Source organism: Chelon labrosus (assembly GCF_963514085.1).
Source record: "Chelon labrosus genome assembly, chromosome: 14".
Classification (NCBI taxonomy): Eukaryota; Metazoa; Chordata; class Actinopteri; order Mugiliformes; family Mugilidae; genus Chelon; species Chelon labrosus.
Window position 1 is genome coordinate 7,622,012 of NC_140347.1, and position 18,847 is coordinate 7,640,858.

The 18,847-nt window shown below is 42.6% G+C and overlaps 2 protein-coding genes across 2 annotated transcripts; both read left to right on the top strand.

The window, feature by feature from the left end:
• Positions 1-4,264: 4,264 nt before the first annotated feature.
• LOC311499050 (fatty acid-binding protein, brain) lies at positions 4,265-5,490 on the top strand (the record flags this gene model as incomplete). The annotated part of the gene is made up of 4 exons (XM_084559881.1): positions 4,265-4,337; positions 4,441-4,613; positions 4,824-4,925; positions 5,400-5,490. The coding sequence occupies 4 exons, from the start codon at positions 4,265-4,267 to the stop codon at positions 5,448-5,450; spliced, it is 399 nt and encodes a 132-aa protein (XP_084416007.1). The 3' UTR covers positions 5,451-5,490.
• A 2,899-nt stretch (positions 5,491-8,389) lies between these two features.
• Positions 8,390-18,513, top strand: smpdl3a (sphingomyelin phosphodiesterase acid like 3A). The gene is made up of 8 exons (XM_084559765.1): positions 8,390-8,841; positions 9,628-9,841; positions 13,024-13,168; positions 13,365-13,461; positions 15,344-15,507; positions 15,688-15,868; positions 16,201-16,325; positions 17,439-18,513. Exons 1-8 carry the CDS (start codon positions 8,742-8,744, stop codon positions 17,748-17,750), a joined length of 1,338 nt encoding a protein of 445 aa, XP_084415891.1. The 5' UTR covers positions 8,390-8,741; the 3' UTR covers positions 17,751-18,513.
• Positions 18,514-18,847: the final 334 nt, after the last annotated feature.

The following is an 18,847-nucleotide window of genomic DNA, read 5'->3' on the forward strand; positions in this document are numbered from 1 at the left end:
CTGGCTTGAAACTGTTCAAGGTCAAGGTATAAGAGTCTCTAATAAACTTGAGGCAGTTGATGGCCGGAAGGAGGGAAATGAGAACCTGTGATTGGCTTGAGGCCATCGGGAGCCAGGGAGATAACATTATTTTCTGTGATTAGTTTGAGGCCGTTTGATGGCTATAGGCCATCAAAGGCCATAGCAGCAGACATGATAACTTGATGGGCTTAAGGCCGACCATAGACCATAAGGAAAGAAATGAGAACCTGTGATTGTCTTGAGGCCATTGCCGACTGGAGGAGGAAAAATGAAAGCATGCTTAAGATTGACATGGGCCAGATAGAAATAAAAGAGAGCCTGTGATTGGCTTGAGGCCGTTTAACGCCAAGGAGGCTGAAATGAGGGCCTGTGATTGGCTGGAGGTTGTCAAAGGCCAGAGAGAAAGAAATTAGTTCCTTTGATTGGCCTGAGGCTATGAAAGGACAGAGGGTGGAAAATGAAAACGTGAGGTTAGTTCAAAGCTGTTGAAGGCTAGAGCGGCAGACATAAGAACCTGTGACTGGCTTAAGGCTGACATAGACCAGAGGGAGAGAAATGACAGCCTGTAATTGGCTTGATGCCATTGAAGGCCAGAGAGAGGGACATAAGAGCTTGTGACTGTCTTGAGGGTGTTGAAAGCCAGAATGAGAGAAATAAGAGTTTGTGACTGGCTTGAGGCCGCCATGGGCCAGAGAAAAAGAAATTAATCTCCTGTGACTGGCTTGAGGCCACCAAAGGCCAGAGCGGCAGACATGAGAACCTGTGATGGGTTTAAGGCTGACATAGACCAGAGGGAGAGAAATGAGAGCCTGTAATTGGCTTAAAGGCCCAAACTGTACATACAGTAGACATACAGAGAGAGAAAATGTGTGAAATGACCTTTTGTGTGACCTTCCTTTCACTGAATATGACTGTTTTTATTAGATTTCATTACGCATGTCTGCTGCTTTCTGTGATTAATTGTAAATTGTGAGTTTTATTCCTTGTATGATTTTGAGTAAAGATATTGAGTAAAATATTATTAATATTTGAGTAAGATATTTCAGTTAAACGCACAGGATCATGTGACCACAGAAAACAACTGAAGATAAAGAGACCGAATTACCTGCATGTCAGACATTTTTAACAAGTTAAGATGTCTGGGACACATCATATTCTCATTAACCTTTTCATGTTCAGACATCTCACCTCAAATACACTGATCAGGCATAACATTATGACCACCTTCCTAATATTGTGTAGGTCTATCTTGTGGTGACTCATCAGAGAATGGACATGGGCCTTCTGAGAGTGTCCTGTGGTGTCTGGCAACAGAATGTTGTTAGTGGGGGGTCTTTGAGGGGAGGGGCCTCTGTGGATCATCCCACAGATACTTGATCAGTTTGGGATCTAGTGAATTTGGAGGCCAGGTCAACACCTTGTGATGTTCTTCATGTTTTTTTGTTGTTCCTGAAGTGTTTTTGTGTGTGTGTCTGTGTCAGGCTGCATCCTGCTGGGGATGGCTGCTGCCATCAAGGAGTGTCATTGCTATGGGGTGGGGGCCACACGATGGTCATAATGTTGTGGCTGATTAGTGTATCTGTTTATCTTCTGACTTAATTTATTGACTGTTATTGCCAGTATTGAACATGTTGAAGCTTTAATGACGAGGAGAACAAACCACCAGACCTCTGCTGCTGTTCCCACGTTCACACAAGTTGAGCTGCAAATAGAAGCTAACACCTCTCTGACCACTGATGCACCGCCCTGACGTTTAGAATGACATCATTTTAGTTGTTCTGTCATGTTTTCCATTAAATCACATTCGATCAAAAGGAAACTGGTTTTCATATTTTATTATATCCGGACAAATAATCATTTAAACAAAGACGTGAGGGACTTTACACAAAAGGGGCTTTCCAAAAGAACATCAGCCTGCACTATCTTTAGAATGTACATTTGTTAATGAGACACTGGCAGAGAGAGAGCAGAGTGCACCTTAGCTTGTTTTACAGATGTTTCTAAGTAAATTTGTCCTGTGATAATTTGACGGATGACTGAGATGAATGTGATGGTGCTCTCTGGATTCTTAGTGGTCATTTAAGGTGGTTCATGTTGTTTACAATCACAAGACTTCAATGCTCAAAGCTACAGGGCTTTGCAGGCTGGTCTGTGGCGTCTGTCTGTGGTAATGTTTAAAGTGGAATGTCTAAAAACAAAAAGGCAGTCAACCAAAGACGCGTCGGACGTCTGGGTAAGACTCACTCTGTCTTCAGGCCGTCTCTTTAAAAGTGATGAATGTGGTTGATTGTGAGTTTATGCAATGCACCGATTTTAAAATTTTAAACTTTTCTGTATTTTTATTAGTTTCACTTTGCTATTATTTTTTTGTGATTTTATTTGATAGTCATTTGTTGATAGAGACAGGAAGTAATGGGACGACATAAAGCGAAGGGCGGAGCCTGGAATCAACCTCGCTCCACTGCAGTGAGATTTGCTTACAGTCTCTGTATTGTTTAATTTTATACGTGTTTTATTTTTCTTATCTTGTGCACATAATGTACTTAGATTAGCTTCTGTGTATGACACTGTATATGTTAATTAAATAAACTTCAGAAAGCAAAGGGTTGGAGACTTGTCTTGCGGCTTCTGTCATTCCATTTCTTACCAGAGAGTGGCGCCAGAGATCCTTCAACGTTTGGGAGGGGGGGTCAAGCCTGTACCTCAAACCCCACACTGCATGGCTGCAAGTATGCACACACCCATTTATACCCCCATATGTAATTGTTGTCCCTCTCCTTACAGTATCACCCATTTGTTTGCTCTAAAGTGCTCAAAGAACATATGGGGGGTCATGATTTAGCAGAGTAAGCTACAGAGCCCTTCAAAATAAAGCAATGAGCGCTCAGTTGCATGAATTGCATGATTTACTTTCCGTGAAAACGGCAGATCTGTGTCAATTTCAGCAAGCTTGTTTTAGTGCAACAGCACTGCAACGGTATACTCGGGTGTCCAAGAAAAAGTAATCACTTGTGCAGAATGTTCCCTTTGCATGTTTAAGGACGAAGGAGAGGAGATCGAAGAAGAAATGAAAATAGGACATACAGATATAGATAAAGAGGTATCTAAACTAAAACCTACCAGATAAAGAGAATACATGTACAACATTTCTCTCTGTGATACGATAACACACACACACATTTATCTGAATTCGTAGCCAACAGATTACCCGTCATTTTCCACATTTCCCATTTTCCCCATCAAAACCCATCTGCCAGAAGTCCATGCATTGTCCCGTACAAGAGTTCATAGTGTAACATAGCTAGTCGTCAGTATTTAAGAGCCACAGTGTAGACTTCAGAGAATGAAGGGCCGTGTCAGCTGCACCTACTCGTCAGAAATTACCCAAAGTTTGCACCTTTAATCCAGAAACTTCACATTTTGAAGCAGATATGACACTAACATACGTTTACTTAGTGTGAGAAAGACACACATTAACACACACACACATTAACACACACATACAGGCATTTAGTCAGAGTAATTAGTGTGTGTGTTGAGCATGAAGAAATTGCAGTTGGGGGGTTGTTAATGCAGTTAAGGACAAAGGGCTGTCAAACAAACTGATTCTGCTTCACTGGCGAAAGCCCCCTCACCCCCTCACCCCCTCACCCCCCTACAGGACACATTCCAGACCCACGAAGGTCTCTCTGCACCACGGGACGATTAAGATGAGGAAATCAACTGAAAGATAAATATGGATTCGCAACTAAGATTCACTAACTGAGCAAATCTGGCGTCTAAAGCTTCTCTGGCAGTCAACACAAACACACATAATGAATGTTTTGTCACTCTTACAGTTTCATCAGGTGTTTTATTTTCATGAGGTGCAAGTGAGAATCTAGATTTTTGTTCTTTATCATCATCTACTCCTAAATGTGACTTTCCCATGGTTGGGATACGGCCCTCCACCACCTCGCCAACTGACACCCATGAAGGAGAGTAATTACATCATTAGGCATACAAATGGGCTAATTTGGCTCTTTTTTTTATTTTTTGCCTCCCTCTCTGAAAGCATGACCCAGTTCAGACGCCCAATAGCAAATCAGTGAAAATCTCCTGAGCCAATGGGGGCCTCGGTGCCGCCCACCGGCGTGCATAATAATAAGAGGCAGAAAAATAACACGAGGGGGTAAACTTGCAGAAGCTGCAGCTTGCTCAGTGTTCTCTGGAGATAACTTCACCTCACCCAAAAGCCTTCACCATGGTCGACGCCTTCTGTGCCACTTGGAAACTGGTTGACAGTGAGAATTTCGATGAGTACATGAAAGCACTGGGTGAGTGGCAGCATCTCTGATTTCTCCTTTGTTTTATTTGTTCTCAAATGCTAAGAAAAATAAATCAACAATGACATTGTTCTGCCTCCGCGCCTCGGCTCAGGTGTGGGCTTTGCCACCAGGCAGGTCGGCAATGTGACCAAACCGACTCTGATCATCAGCCAGGAGGGTGACAAGGTGGTGATCCGCACCCAGAGCACCTTCAAAAACACGGAGATCTCCTTCAAGCTGGGAGAGGAGTTTGATGAAACCACCGCCGACGACAGGACCTGCAAAGTAAGACACTTTTTAAGAGTTTAACTAGGCTTTGAGTCAAATACTGTTTTTTTTTTTTTCTCTCCATGTGTAAAGTAGATATTAGAAAGTGTTTTTTTTTTGTTTTTTCCTACAGTACAAAGGGTTGGGTTTGCTCCTTTGCTTCTTTGGTGCAGAAATGTTCCACTTCCTTTGTGAAAACTCATTTTCTGTTTCTCCCCCTCCTTTCAGTCCACGGTGAGTCTGGATGGGGACAAGCTGGTCCACGTCCAGAAGTGGGACGGCAAAGAGACCAAGTTCGTCAGAGAAATCAAGGACGGCAAGATGATCATGGTAAGACGGACGAAGACCCAACTCCATTATTACACCTGCCTCAATGACTTTATGACCGTGCATGACTTAAATAGTGTCTATATTTAATAAAGGAGCGTAAAAGGTTTGGTGTAGCAGAAGATGTTCGGTTTGTCACCACGGAAAAGATTTTCACATCAGTTTCTTTAAAAATAAATCCCTGAATTCAGAAAATGTTGGTTTATTCGTGAGGATACGTCTTGTTAGACATTATTCAAACAGGAAACAGGTGCAATGAGTCTTTTTCTGCTTCTTGCAAAAAAAAAGAAAAGAAAAAGGAGCAAGCAATAAGCACCAAAAAGTGACAAAACACTTTTTAAACAGTTAAACTGACTGCCTCTTGAAGGCCTTTTTTCACACGTTTGTTCAGATTAGCTCGATGATTTGTTGGTCAAGCTGAAGGAGTTTGGAAACCATGGTAACCGTCTTCTCTCCCCCCCCTTCACCGCCTTGCAGAATTTGACCTTTGAAGATATCCATGCAGTGCGCACCTACGAGAAGGCATGAGCGCCCCGACCGAAAGCGTCCCAAACCGGCCAAGAAGTGTTGATTTTATAATTATTGTTTGACTGTATGCTTCTCTTTGCACTTCATCCTGCTCCACATGTACGAGGCCTGCAAGCTGCACATGTTTTGTAAGAATTTTTTTTTTTTATATGAATACATTTCTGTCGTGGTGGATATGGATCGTCTTTGCAACCCTGTGTGAAACATCAGATGAATAAATAAAAAAATAACACAGAGAATAAATCTTCTTCTCTCTCTTTCTTGGTGGGTCAAACCTTGACCTCTGACCTTTCTGCACAGGAGGGGAACGTGGGAAGCTTTTTTTTCTGCATGAGGCCATAAAGTGACACTATTGTGACTAAAATGCATTACTTTGAGAATCAGAATTGCATTCTCTCACACACACAAGGAATTTCTCTCAATGTTTGGTGCAGTAAATAAGTCTGAAGTCTGGTTTTCAATAATAAAGAAGCTGTTTTAAATAGAAAAGCTACTGTGCAGATTGTGCATTAGCCAACTAAGTGTGCTAATGTAACACATAGACAAAGGTAGACTGTGCAGAATCACTCTGGTTGGTTTCCACCTCAGCTTTAAAACCTGGCGACATAATGAAGGGGCTTCATTGCAAATTATCCCCTTCGATCACTCCCTTCATGTGGCTTCTATCTGGTTTAAACCCTCAGATGACTTCAGCCCTCGCTTTGAGGCTGCGTTCATTCAAATGTTTTCGCTTGGCTCTTGTGGAATCTCGATGTGCAAAGCATTTGAGGTTTCAGCTGCCTTCTTTCCAGGAACGGTGATCCTGTTACTCTGGTTAATCCATACATCTCAGCGAAATACTTGAAATATTCTCAGTGAAATCAACTCACAGCTCTGGATTGCCCAGAGTTAAATAGGGACTAAATAATAATATGAAACGGGTTGTTTGTAGAGGTTGATCATTAGAGAGTTGTCACCTGAATCTCATTGTTTAGCTGTTTTGGTTCATTTGCATCACTGGAAAAACACCCATGGTGAGCAGTGTATCCTAACCTCCTCAGCAGAACAAGCCTGAAACAGCTAGAGACTAAATAAAGTGTCCGGTATTTCCCTAAGGAGATGGTAGAGACCAAAACCTGAGCTACAACAGTGTCCTTAGCTGACCTATGGCCAACAGGTGACGAGAAACATTCCAAAAGGCTGCTGGATGAGTGAATGAGCAACTGCTACTCACAACTTAAAAGGTCAGTGTTCAGGTTTTTCAAGCTGTGAAGACACACAAAAGAAATGTATTCACTCTCATCAGGAGGGAACAGGAAATGACAAAGAGGGTATATAATATTTGTCCTTTAAATGGGAAAAGTTGCGATAGGGACAATTTGTTTTGGTTTGTTAAAATCTGGTCTGGTTTGTGACATTAAATGTTTACATCACCGCGTTTACTGAATATCATAGTTAGACACTTGTGATGTATTCAGGTCATTATTAAACATTAATACATGTGTTCCTGCCAGAGGAGGCCATTCCAGAGTTCGTAGCTCATTCACGTTCTTTCAGCTTCTTAACTCTTAGCCTACAGGTCGACAGGTCGCCGTGTCTCAACTCCTGCTGTTAACTGACCAAGAACAAACAAAATGATTTCATGCTAGTGGAGGTTATTTTATCCAAATGTCTCTTGTCCATGGTTAAGGCTAATTCACTTAGCTTTAGAGTTGCTTCTTTCATTCACTTTCATTCTCTTTTCACTCCCAGATGAATAATTTGCACATGACACGCACCACCGGGATTGAGTTGGGGAGTGGAGAGGTGGATCACGTTGCCGCTGCAGTAGTTTAAAGTTTGTCAGCTCTCTGGGGCCCTCTACTGGCCGGGAGCACCAAACCATCGCCTTCCTTGCCTGTTGACGCCTGCCTGCCGGCATTTTACAAGAGTAAATTAATATTTGAATACTTTAGAAATGAAGTCTGGATTTCTAGCACAGCTGATCCTTAGAAATGTAATCTGGTAACACTACTTGGACCAACAATATCAGAACAATGTGATTTTGAGTCATCCAGAAGTAGCAGTGTCACAGCATATTTGCAGATACATCTTCTGATGCACAACCTTGGACGCATCATCAGCGTTGTTTCATGTGGTATTTCGGGTCTTGCAACAGACACCCTCTTCCAGGCGACCTGACTGAGGCTGATGTCCAAGTGGATGCTTCCTCTGCTGCCTCCATCTTGTTTCTTATGGCTCTTCTTCGGTTGGCACCTGGTATGCCCAGTGTACCGTAGGCTTTGCTCAGGTTGTGGCTGGCAAATCCCCTATTGCCCACTTCCACTGGCATACACCTGGTCCTCCACCCATTCATCCGACACTGCTCCACCAGCTACTGGTATTTCTCCCTCTTTCTCTCTTGAGTCTCCTCCATCCTCTCCTTCCAGGGCACTGTCAGCTCCAGCAAGATCAGTTGTCTTGTGGCCTCAGAGACCAAGATGATGTCAGATGATGTGTGGACTGAGTGGTGTGTGGTGGAATCTTCAGTTGCCTCTCCGGGTCAATGGTCATCACCCAGTCTCGGGCCGTGGAGAGCAAACCAACAGAGCAGCTTTTCGGTGTTCTCTTTGGCTTTTGTCCTTCTTTGACAAAGTGAGTGGCCTTGGCTGTGGTTTGGCGGTCCTTGATCCCCTTGCTGATTACCTCTGCAATGGATTTGAGGACCTGATCGTGCGTCCATCGACACCGGCCCTCGCCTAGTGACTTGCCTAGCAGCTGCTCAAGATGCGTTTTAGTGACTTGGAACACAGGGGGCATGCAGGTGGCTCTATTTTGCCCCATATACAGGTTAGATGGGCTAAGGAAAATAAAATACATGCAATGGAAATGTCAGCAAAGCGAAAGTATACTTTAATCACCAAATTTACAACAAACATGAACAAAGTTTGTTTGTGGAAAGCACTGCTAACGCCTAACTAATGCTTAAAAATGATATTTTAGATGTGACTGTTTAACTGCACAAAAGTGGCATGAAATATAAATGCTCAAATAGTTTGCATTTAAGAAACTTAAAGCAGCAAAAGCACAGAGTCACATCCTAGCATAAATGTCCAGCTCAAACATCTCATGTGAGAAAGAAAACAAGAATCAAAATCCTGCGCGCTTTCATTTTCATCACTTCCGCCTCCCCCACTCCCAGCTCCATCACGTGACCAGCTAGTCGCTCTACTTCCTGTTTACTTCTGACAAGTGTGACCCGCTGCGGGAAGTTGCTTTACTTTATATTTAGGCTATGTGATACATCGTGCTGTCTGCGTTAACGCTGTCAACATGTTGCACCTTCTATGTTTTCTGCTCTTGTCGTGCTTCGTTGCTCCGCTATCAGCGGCACCGCCTGGAAGAAGCAGCAGCAGCTACCTGCCGGGGACAGGTGAGTGCAAACCCCGAAACTCACCGATCAGGACGAACTACCAGCTTATTTCTGCACTTTGTTACTATCCAAATACGTGCACATGTAAAAAAATATGCAGAATTAACATCCAGAAGTTTATCTGATTCGTTTCTACTTGCACGATTCGAAATGTTTACTTTCTTTTGTAGCTGCGAGTTTCGCGATTCAGCAATAAAAGTTGATATTTCCTTAGATTTATTGCCGCTTTGTTGGTGTCATGCAGGCCGAATTAATGCTAACACTTTAAGGGTTTATATTAAGTGATAAAATGTACTCTGGGCGTTGTATTTTATTTGCTGATTGCTAAAAAGTTTGTAAATTTGACATTTTTAAATGGAGTTCTGCCAGGAACGTCTCCCTCAACGAACCGCACTGTTGATTGCGATTTAAAGTGTCTAATGAGAGTTTTATTGGTTGTTTACGTGTAATATTTGAATTACTAAACACTTTTATAGTTATATTTATTACGTTGCATTAAATAAGACATTTAAATATTTAGGAAATAAGAGACTGAGACTGAGCTATGAGAAACATAAAAGCACTTCCGTCTTTTTTTTCGTGATACAATGATCAAAAAATAATAAAATGCAAAATAAAATAAAAACATACAAGATTACTGTGATGGGAATGTATCGGTTATTATATTATCAGTTGTATTTTTATGTATTTTCCATGATTTTCAAAGTTTTCAAAGCTTATTTTTATCTGTCGGTTACAAACTACATTAAAATTAAAGGTTTCTTCATCTGACTTTGTCCTTTCCAGGCCGGTTCTGGCACATCACTGACCTCCACCTGGACCCCTCCTACCACCTGGCCCCGGACCCCACCAAGGTGTGCTTCTCCTCCAAAGGGGCCCCCGCCGCCAACGCCGGCCCGTTCGGGGACTTCCTGTGTGACTCTCCCTACCGCCTCATCCAGTCGGCCTTCGCTCACATGGCGCCGCTCACACAGCCGCAGGACTTCATCATCTGGACCGGGTCGGTACAAAAAAATGCTTCGGTGATTTTCTCCAGGGCCGAACCCCGAATGTTGAGTTCATAGAAACAACGGCGGCGGTTTTGTATTGGTTTCACATCCTGTTCCTGTGGTAGTGGAGAGTGTCTTTTGTACATCAGTGGGGAAGTGAAGTATTCTGTACTTTTTTAGTTTCTGTGAAGTGAAGTCACTCTGGATGAACTTCCTCAAGGGAATGGTTTACAGTTATTTGATGTTAAAAAAAGCATTTTAAAAAGCACTCAGATATTCCTCACAGGAACGAGAATCCTTCAGCTATACTTTGTGTTCTGCTGGGAAACTTCTGGACCTGGCATTCAGTGGTGTGGATGTTACATGTAGCACCCACCAAGACCAGACCAGGCACCCCCACCCCATAGCAATGACACTCCTTGATGGCAGCAGCCATCCCCAGCAGGATGCAGCCACAAAAACCCTTTAGGAACAACTAGGGATGGCCTGGCCTCCAAATTCACTAGATCCCAAACTGATCAAGTATCTGTGGGGTGATCCACAGAGGCCCCTCCCCTCAAAGGGCCCCCCCACTAATAACATTCTGTTGCCAGACACTCCAGGACACCCTCAGAAGGCCCATGTCGGCCGGCCTTAGGCAGTAGGGTCCTTCCATATGAGTTTAAGGTTCTGCTCAAGGTTTCTTCCTGTTAAAAGGGAGTTTTTCCTTGCCACCGTCGCCTCCAGGTTTCAGGCCGGGTTTCAGACCAGATGTTGTAAAGCTTCTAACCTTAACCCTAACCTTAACCCAATATTAGGAAGGTGGTCATAATTTTATGCCTTACCAGTGTAGAAATACAGTTGCACAACACTGTCTAAATGGCTTCAGTCTGAGCATAAGGCAGACTTTTGCCAATCGGTTACAGCACACATTTGAACTCTGAGGAGTTTTTGCACTTATTTAAAGGAACTAACATCAAGTCACGTGAGTCTGCGGTTTTCTAAGCTGAAGACTGTAAGATTTGGAAAGAAAAAAATAATCTGCTGATATGTCAGAAAGAAGTAAACAAACCTCCATGTGAAACCCCACATCTCTGCTTGAAGCTAGCAGCTCGAGACTTCCTTAACTAGTTTGTTGCACAACACATGTGAAAGTATGTGCATTGACACTTCTAAAGGAACTAGGTTACAGTTCGGCAAGAACGCCTCTGAATGCTATCCAGAGAGATCAGTTAAAGGCTCTCTGTTCTACGTGCACACAAAACTTACAGTGCCTTTGTCATTTCTGGCCTGGTCTGAATAAACAAGGTAAAAGGAATGTGGTCACAAGTGGCTCAGACCACTTCCGAGCGTTAATATCCGGGGCCTTAGATAAAGGTGTGACAGTTGTTGTAATGTTCAGGGTGGTGGTTTCCTGTGTGAAATAGTGGTGGATGTGTGTGTGTGTGTGTGTGTTCATCTCTGTCTGCATCAGAAGCATCACTTCTTGCTGTATCATCTGTCTCACGCTGATCATGAAAACCCGCAATCTTATAATGTTGAATGCGTCTCGGTCGCGTTCACGCCTGTACTTAAAGCTGGCCGCTTCTTTTTTTTTTTTTTATTGCATCTTAAAACCTTGTCCGAACGTAGTTAAAGATGTGTTTTCACTTTCATTGTCGTTAGCTTTCCTGGAATAAATAACTCACCGTGCGTGTGCGGCAGTTTCACTTCCTCCTGTATTTACTGACTCATGCCGAATGTGAAAACCCACAGACAGCTTTGTGATCTCTGTTGTGGTTTTCCGGGTGACTGCACAAAATGTTCACAACAATATCAATAGTAAGTTCAGTCTTATTCCTGCTATGCTCTTTCAGTTTTTAGCTTGTTTCAGAGTTGATAGAGGTGGAAAAGACACACGATCGACGGTGCACGGTGCTTAAAATTCGATATCCCCCCATTCAAGACCTTTTTAAAGATGAGTCAGAGTTCTCTATGGTGACACCGACGCACGATAAGTAAGCGACAAGTCTCGGCAGAAGCACGTCCCAATCGGCTCTCTTATTAATCTGCAGCTAATCAGCTAAACCAGGAATTCATAGGCTTATTAAGAGAACGGCTTTCCACTAGAAACTTGAAACGACTCCCTGCGGTGGAGGATTAAGTTACAAGCAGATTTTTATTTATTTTTTTTTGTTACTGGGCTTTGTAGCATGAGTTTGCCTTTTCACTCTTCCACTGCACTCTGGAATTCACGCTGTGTCCGCCGGTATCGTACAAGTTGAACTTGTTGGAGACTGAAAACAGGACTGTTTGGAAATCAGGGTATTTCTCTGATGTCTGCTGGTACGGTTGGCCGGTAGACTCATGACCGAGCACTAGACATTTAAAGGTTTGGTCATCTGAAAACAAAAAAGCGGCTACGGGACAAGTCTAATATGTTGCAATAGCACGCAGATACTGCAGAAAGTTGCTCAATCCTCCTTACTTCCTAGTTCTTATTGCACAAACTTGGTTTATTACGACTTAGTTTCAAAAGCATGTTGAGCAAACATATGTAAGCAGTCAGCAGGTCAGACATCGCTGACAACGGCTTAGCTTGGTTATCTAGACAGTTTCATTTTAAGGCAAAACCAAAAGTTACTGCACCAAAAAAGAAATGTGCACAGGAAAAAAAACCAAACAAACTTGTGCACACGGATTAAAATAAGTCTGGAAGGTTAGAACTAAAATGGACCCGAGACCAATATGGTTTATTCTTCCAACTTCTCCACTTAGTTGGCTGCTTAGTTGATGTCATTACGAGTTCTCTATAGCTTAAATACACCTTCAACCCACTGAGACCCGGTGTGACATTTGAGTTTTTAGACCTTTAGATCTGAATGCAGAGTCATTAGGTTTTAGAAATGGTGAAGTTCACGTTGCAGCCATCTTTACTGACACATTTTTGTTGTCAAATCAACCTTTTTTCTGGTTGAAGCCTGCAGACATATATTCAAATAAATTTAGGAAAAACCCCAAAACAACTGACCATCAACTGATATTTTATCTTAGATGAGAAGAAGTAAACAGCTACAAATAACACTTGAAACTTTGGCAATGATCTGTGGATCCTGTTCATTGCTGCAGCTGCACTTTCCCATGCAATGGATGGGTATTGAACCAATAAACTAAACGCAATTTACTGTCTTGTTCATCTAATAATGCTGGATTATATCCCCCCCACCCTCCACAGTGACAGTCCGCCTCACGTCCCTGCAGGCGAGCTCTCTACGGACACGGTGATCCAGGTGATCGATAACATGACCCAGACCATCAGACAGCACTTCCCCAACCTGACGGTCTATCCTGCTCTGGGGAACCACGACTACTGGCCGCAGGTAACAGAACAGAAAGGCGTTTCTCATGCTTTGACCGCGTCAAAACACACAGCACGACAAAGTGGCATCATGATGGTATTTGCAAACCGATGTCAAAACCTAGGTACAAGATTGTCTGAATGTTTAAACGATTTCCTTTTAGAAAGTTGACACGTTGCATGTAACGTGCTGCTGGTGTGTTCATCGTTGTTCTCAGGACCAGATGCCAGAGTCCACTAATGCCATCTACAAAGCTGCTGCCCAACTGTGGAAACCCTGGTTACAGGCTGACGCTCTGCTCACACTCTCACAAGGTACATTAGCTACTTGCTCCCACACCTACAGAAAATTTGGCTTCTTTTATTTTCAACTTTGTTTAAATCCCGGTTTTATTAATTTTATCAACCTTTTGAATTCCTTGTGGAACTTTGTGGAAATAATATACTTGCAAAACCATACATGCCTGCTCTACATTCCCTCTGCCTTCTGACTGTTTTAAACATACTGGTGTGCAACTAATGAAAACTGACCGATGCCTTCACAAAGATGACGGACAGGTCACATATCAAACTGCAAACTTCCTGCATGAAGAAATAAGGAAGTGAGAAAGGCGCAGTCATTTGTCACACGCTCATAAATGACCTTTCATGTGCAAAGTTAATGTGTTTAGGAAGTGAAAGAAGTGAACGCATAATGTTTACAACCTTCTCATAGTTTATTACTTAGCGGTCGTCTGCTTTTTCTAAATGAATGAGCCGAAACGCCACTTGTGGTCCATCAATGTGGCCGGGACACATTGTGTGTTCACTCTACTATACGAATCTGGTAACAAGTGGCTCAGACCTCCTACAAATGTGATTTAAGCGACAAGTGAAACTGAAATGTTCTCCTTACTAATGTGAACTAGCGTCTTTTAAGAAAATCCTACTTTATAGTGTTTTCTCTGAAGAAATGAGGCAGAGTTCAAGTCCTCAGTTGTGTAGGCAGTCCGTCAATGTGGCCCGGACACATTTTATGTTCTCATTACTAAATGAATGTGGTCAAAAGTGGCTCAGAACACCTCCAAATGTTAATATCCGGCGCCTTAAGCTTGGTTTATGCATCTGCAGGATATAGACGGCGTAACCTGCGTACGTAGGCTACCCCTGTGCGAGCCATTTATACTCGTGTGCTTATCAGTCTGGAGATGGAGAAGCAACCGGAAATACTAAAGCGGAGACACACTACTATCAAGCAGACCACACAGCTCTTGTGGTCTACGTCGCAGTGATGCGTAGTTACATTAGGGTCTGGGCTAAACTGTGCATTAGTTATCAAGTGGTTTCCTCGTGATTTGTGTGTGCTTTCATATGTGTTAGCAAGAAGTAAGCAGGAAGTATCATTTCCTGCTGTACTGTCTGTCTTTTGCTAAATATAAACACCCACAAAAGCCCCTGTATCGTGATCTGTTCAGCACCTTGTAACTATGTCTCATTGTTGATAAGTCAGTTCATTTGTTCTTCAGTTAATTTCTTAGTCGATAAAAAGGCAGCATATAGTGAATATTCCTGGAACCCTGTGGAGCATAGGGCACATTGCTTGTTTTGTGAAAGTAAATAAAGTAATCTAGAAATACTCAGTTTATATTGATAGTAGGGCTCAAAATTAACGCAGATAATCCATCATCATGATTAATATGATTAAAATTTTAACGCAATTAACCCATGTGCAGCACAGAAGCGTCTCTGACAACGCATTTCGGGCAGTTTGTCCAAGTAGACAAACCGATAAAGATAACGTCCTGTTTAGCGTCTTCCATCTTTTTTGGTTGGTTGTGCTGCCTGTATCTACCGGATCATCTGCCTATTTGCACATGCGCTACGGTAACTCTACTTGGACAAACTGCCCGAAATGTGTTGCCAGAGACGTTCATTCTGCGCTGCAGATAGGTTAATTGTGTTAAAATTTTTAATCAGATTCATCGTGATGATTCATATAGTGTCAATAACAATACAAATCGTCTCAATACGCTTTACAAAAACCCGGCCTGATGGATTAATCCGCGTTGATGCCTCACATTGGAGGAGCTATGTTGAAATGTTAGTGTCTCTTTTTGTATTTCTGTTTGATAAATGATTAACTGACCACTCCAAAGGTCAACAGTGACCATCCAGCAATCATCCCATCTTTATTTTGTGCTTCATTTTGACCCCGCAGGTGGTTTCTACTCCCAGCTTGTCAAGCCTGGTTTGCGGCTGATTAGTCTCAACACTATCCTCTACTACGGTCCAAATAAAGTCACAACCAACATGACGGACCCTGCTGGACAGTTCGAGTGGTTGGAGAAAACTCTGGAGAAAGCTGCTCGGAGCTCGGAAAAGGTATAAAATCTTCTATTTCTACACCTATAACCCCAAACTTGTACATTTCGTTACTGTTCTGCATGTTGATTGTTTTTTATTAAATCGTTAAGACTCAGAATTAATCAAAACATTGTGTACAATAGGACGTCGTTTCCAGTAATCCTAGCATCTTCACTGAGGCCTTTCTTCCGTCTCTAGGTGTTCATCATAGCCCATGTACCAGTGGGTTACTTGCCCTTTGCCAGAGGGATTACTGCTATAAGAGAGAGGCACAACGAGAGGCTGGTGTCCATCTTCAGGCAGTACAGTCATGTCATTGCGGGACACTTCTATGGCCACACCCATCGAGACAGCATCATGGTGCTCCTGGACCAACAAGGTACAATACAGCAGTCTGTTAGTAGGTCTGGGTTCAAAGAAAAACTATTTTCTGATTCAAATTGATCTTTATTTGAAAGATCTCTTGCGGTAGTAGCCCTAGTCTTTCGAGACCACTCAACAAGCCTAAAACACTGTAAAGTTGTGGAATGGTCTTGGATTTAAAAAGTGTGATGACAGAGAAGAGCTGGATTATCTCTCAGTTAATCAATGTCGAACTGAGTCGAATAGATTCAGGAAATCCAGAGCAATCCAGTTGACTTCTGTCGACTTGACCATCCTGGCCTGGGCTCTTCCACATGTTGATCCACAAATGTCTTTCTCATTCTACAGGTAAACCGGTGAATTCTCTTTTCGTGTCACCGGCTGTTACGCCGATCAAAAACGTCCTGGAGTCCTTCTCCAACAACCCGGGTTTCCGCATGTACCTGTACAGCTCCAAGGACTACGCTCTGTTGGTGAGAAGCTCTGATCACATCCCATTCGCGAAGAGAGAATGGCCCGGTTTTTAACAAAGCTATGCTCACTCTTACTCTAATTACGGCCATCAATCTGCCTATAGAACATTGTCTGCTCTTTTGGAAAGACTTTCCTCCAGGTTTGATCCATTACCATTTAGCCACAAGAGGTTTCGTGAGTTAGAAAACTCTGGCTCACGGTCAGTGTTCTTAACAAAGGTTTGAATAAGGGGATTGAATTTGGGGCTCGGGGCACAACAGTCAAAGTCTTTCTTTCATTTTAAGAAAGTAAAAAGACCTTCCTCACATCTCTGCAACGAAGGTGATAAGTAATGCAAAGCTAAAACAAAGGCGACTGGACTTGTTTGAGATTTCTTGAAGACCTTTCGTCCAAGTGACTTCTTCAGCTCTAAAAAGACTGGTGTGGAGTTCAGGTTTTTATTTGAAAACTCACATGACTAGAGTCTGATAAACCCAATACTCACCCGTAATTCGAGGATGTTCTCAGATATACCTGGGTGGCAGCTTTTTTGCACAATTAGTGGCACTGTAGTGACCCATTAACTCTCCAGTTGAGCTTAGTTTTCGATATAACGTGTCCCGAATAACTCTTTGCAGCATTGACATTTCCTTACGTCTTCATGTCTTTGAAGCAGACAAAATCGCTATCTTACATGCAGGAAACCATTCTGTCAACATTGCAGCTGTGCTTGTACTCACTACAGACACATGGCAAGATAAACTTTGTAGGATTAGTGCATTTAGACCGACAAGTTTTGACAGATCTGTTGGTTTATAATTGGTACCGACCTGCTATTTTGGTAAAGGGACCAGTGAGGAGGTTTCTGTGGTTTTTGTTTCACTAAAAAAACGCCACGACATAGAAAAATGAACTGAAAAGGTACAGAACAGACGGCTAAAAAAGGCCACTTCAACACTTTTATCTCACTGCTTGAAGACAGAAGCAAGAAGTCCTTGTTGATGATTAATCACGCCGTCAATCAGAACACAAAAACTGTTTCTGGCATTCAGAATAGACTCAAAGACTTTTTTCTTTCTCCTCTCTCTCCCCCCCCTCCTCCCTCCCTTTGGTGCCTTTCTCCTCCTCTGAAGGATATCTGGCAGTACTATTTGAATCTGACGGAAGCCAATGAGAAACAAAGATCTGACTGGAGGCTTGAATATATCATGACTGAGGCTTTTGGACTGACTGACCTGCAGCCACAAAGCCTGCTTGAGCTGGGCCTGAGCTTCAGGCTGCCGCAGACCAAAGCCTTTGACCGGTATTTCAGTCACTTCATGGTCAACTACAACAGCAGTATCATCTGTGACGGATACTGTAAGGTCAGCCAGGTGTGTGCGGTGCTCTACCTGGACCACCTGTCCTACTCTAAATGTGTCGCAAAAGGGAAAATGGTAGAATGAGTGGAGATCAAAACCAAGGGATTTGTCTCAGGAGTGCGACGTATTTTTTATACTTTGCTTAAGTCATAAAAAGGGAAGACGTTGCACTGTTTCTGCTGCTCACATATATGCATCTAATATATTTCTATATGTCACTTGATATTCTTAAAGTAAAAAAAGGGACGTGCCAACAGTAAATCTTCCCTCTGGTTTTTAGGTTGAAGAGTTGGGCTGGGTTTTTTTTAAAAAAAAAATAATATTTTAGTTAATTCCATTTGCTGGATCCTCTTGTTAGAAATCTCGCAGATTAAGAGTGCTGCCAAATAACAACTTGATTAATCGTCAATAATTCTCAAAAAAAACATGATTGTAATAATACTCCAATGAGATTTGACGTGTATATGTACTGTTACTCTTCCTTCCATCGCTACATAGAGCCCCGCCCCTAAAACGAGCTGATTGGCCCCCCAGAACTTTGCCGAAGCATAATGAGTTTCCAGTGGAGAGACTCCAGACCAATTCCATGCCGCAAAAAGTTTTGTAGGCATATAGAAATATAGAAATCAGGAAGTATGAAACTTGCACAGTACCAGAAATAAATTAATAAATAAATGTGTAAAATGTGAATGAACATCAATGTGACAAGCTGCTGCATAAATTGGACCATGTGTTACGTATCACACAGAGAGTCGATTTGAACCTTCTTGTTTATTTTTCTATTAAAGATCTTAATTATAAAATGAGTTGAAGCCACATTTTCTTTTCCCCGAGCTGGATGTTGTTGTCTTTGTGGAAGCCTAACTGCAGGTCTGTCGCAGTAAAACGTCTTTTTTTTTTTTTTCAGCGGCTTACCTCATATGACCTCATTTCTATTTCACCTCCAGCCCCGCCTCCACCCCCACCCCCACCCCCAACAGCCTCCCGATCTTATTCTTCTCCTGTTCAAACTTTCCCGAATCTCCTCTCGTTTCTCAGCCACCATGTCAAGCATTTGCCCCTCTCCTCTCTCCCTCTACCCTCTTTTGTCCCTTCGCCTCCCTCCCTGCAAATGTTGATTGCACCTCTTTCAAAGCTTCTCTAGCAGCTTTTTTTCCCCCTCTAAGATAATAATGCATCAA

Coding starts and splice junctions, on each gene's coding strand:
- smpdl3a (XM_084559765.1), top strand. CDS start 8,742: ATGTTGCACCTTCTATGTTTTCTGCTCTTGTCGTGCTTCGTTGCTCCG. Junction 8,842..9,627: donor CAGCTACCTGCCGGGGACAG/GTGAGTGCAAAC, acceptor TGTCCTTTCCAG/GCCGGTTCTGGCACATCACT. Junction 15,869..16,200: donor GGTGCTCCTGGACCAACAAG/GTACAATACAGC, acceptor CTCATTCTACAG/GTAAACCGGTGAATTCTCTT.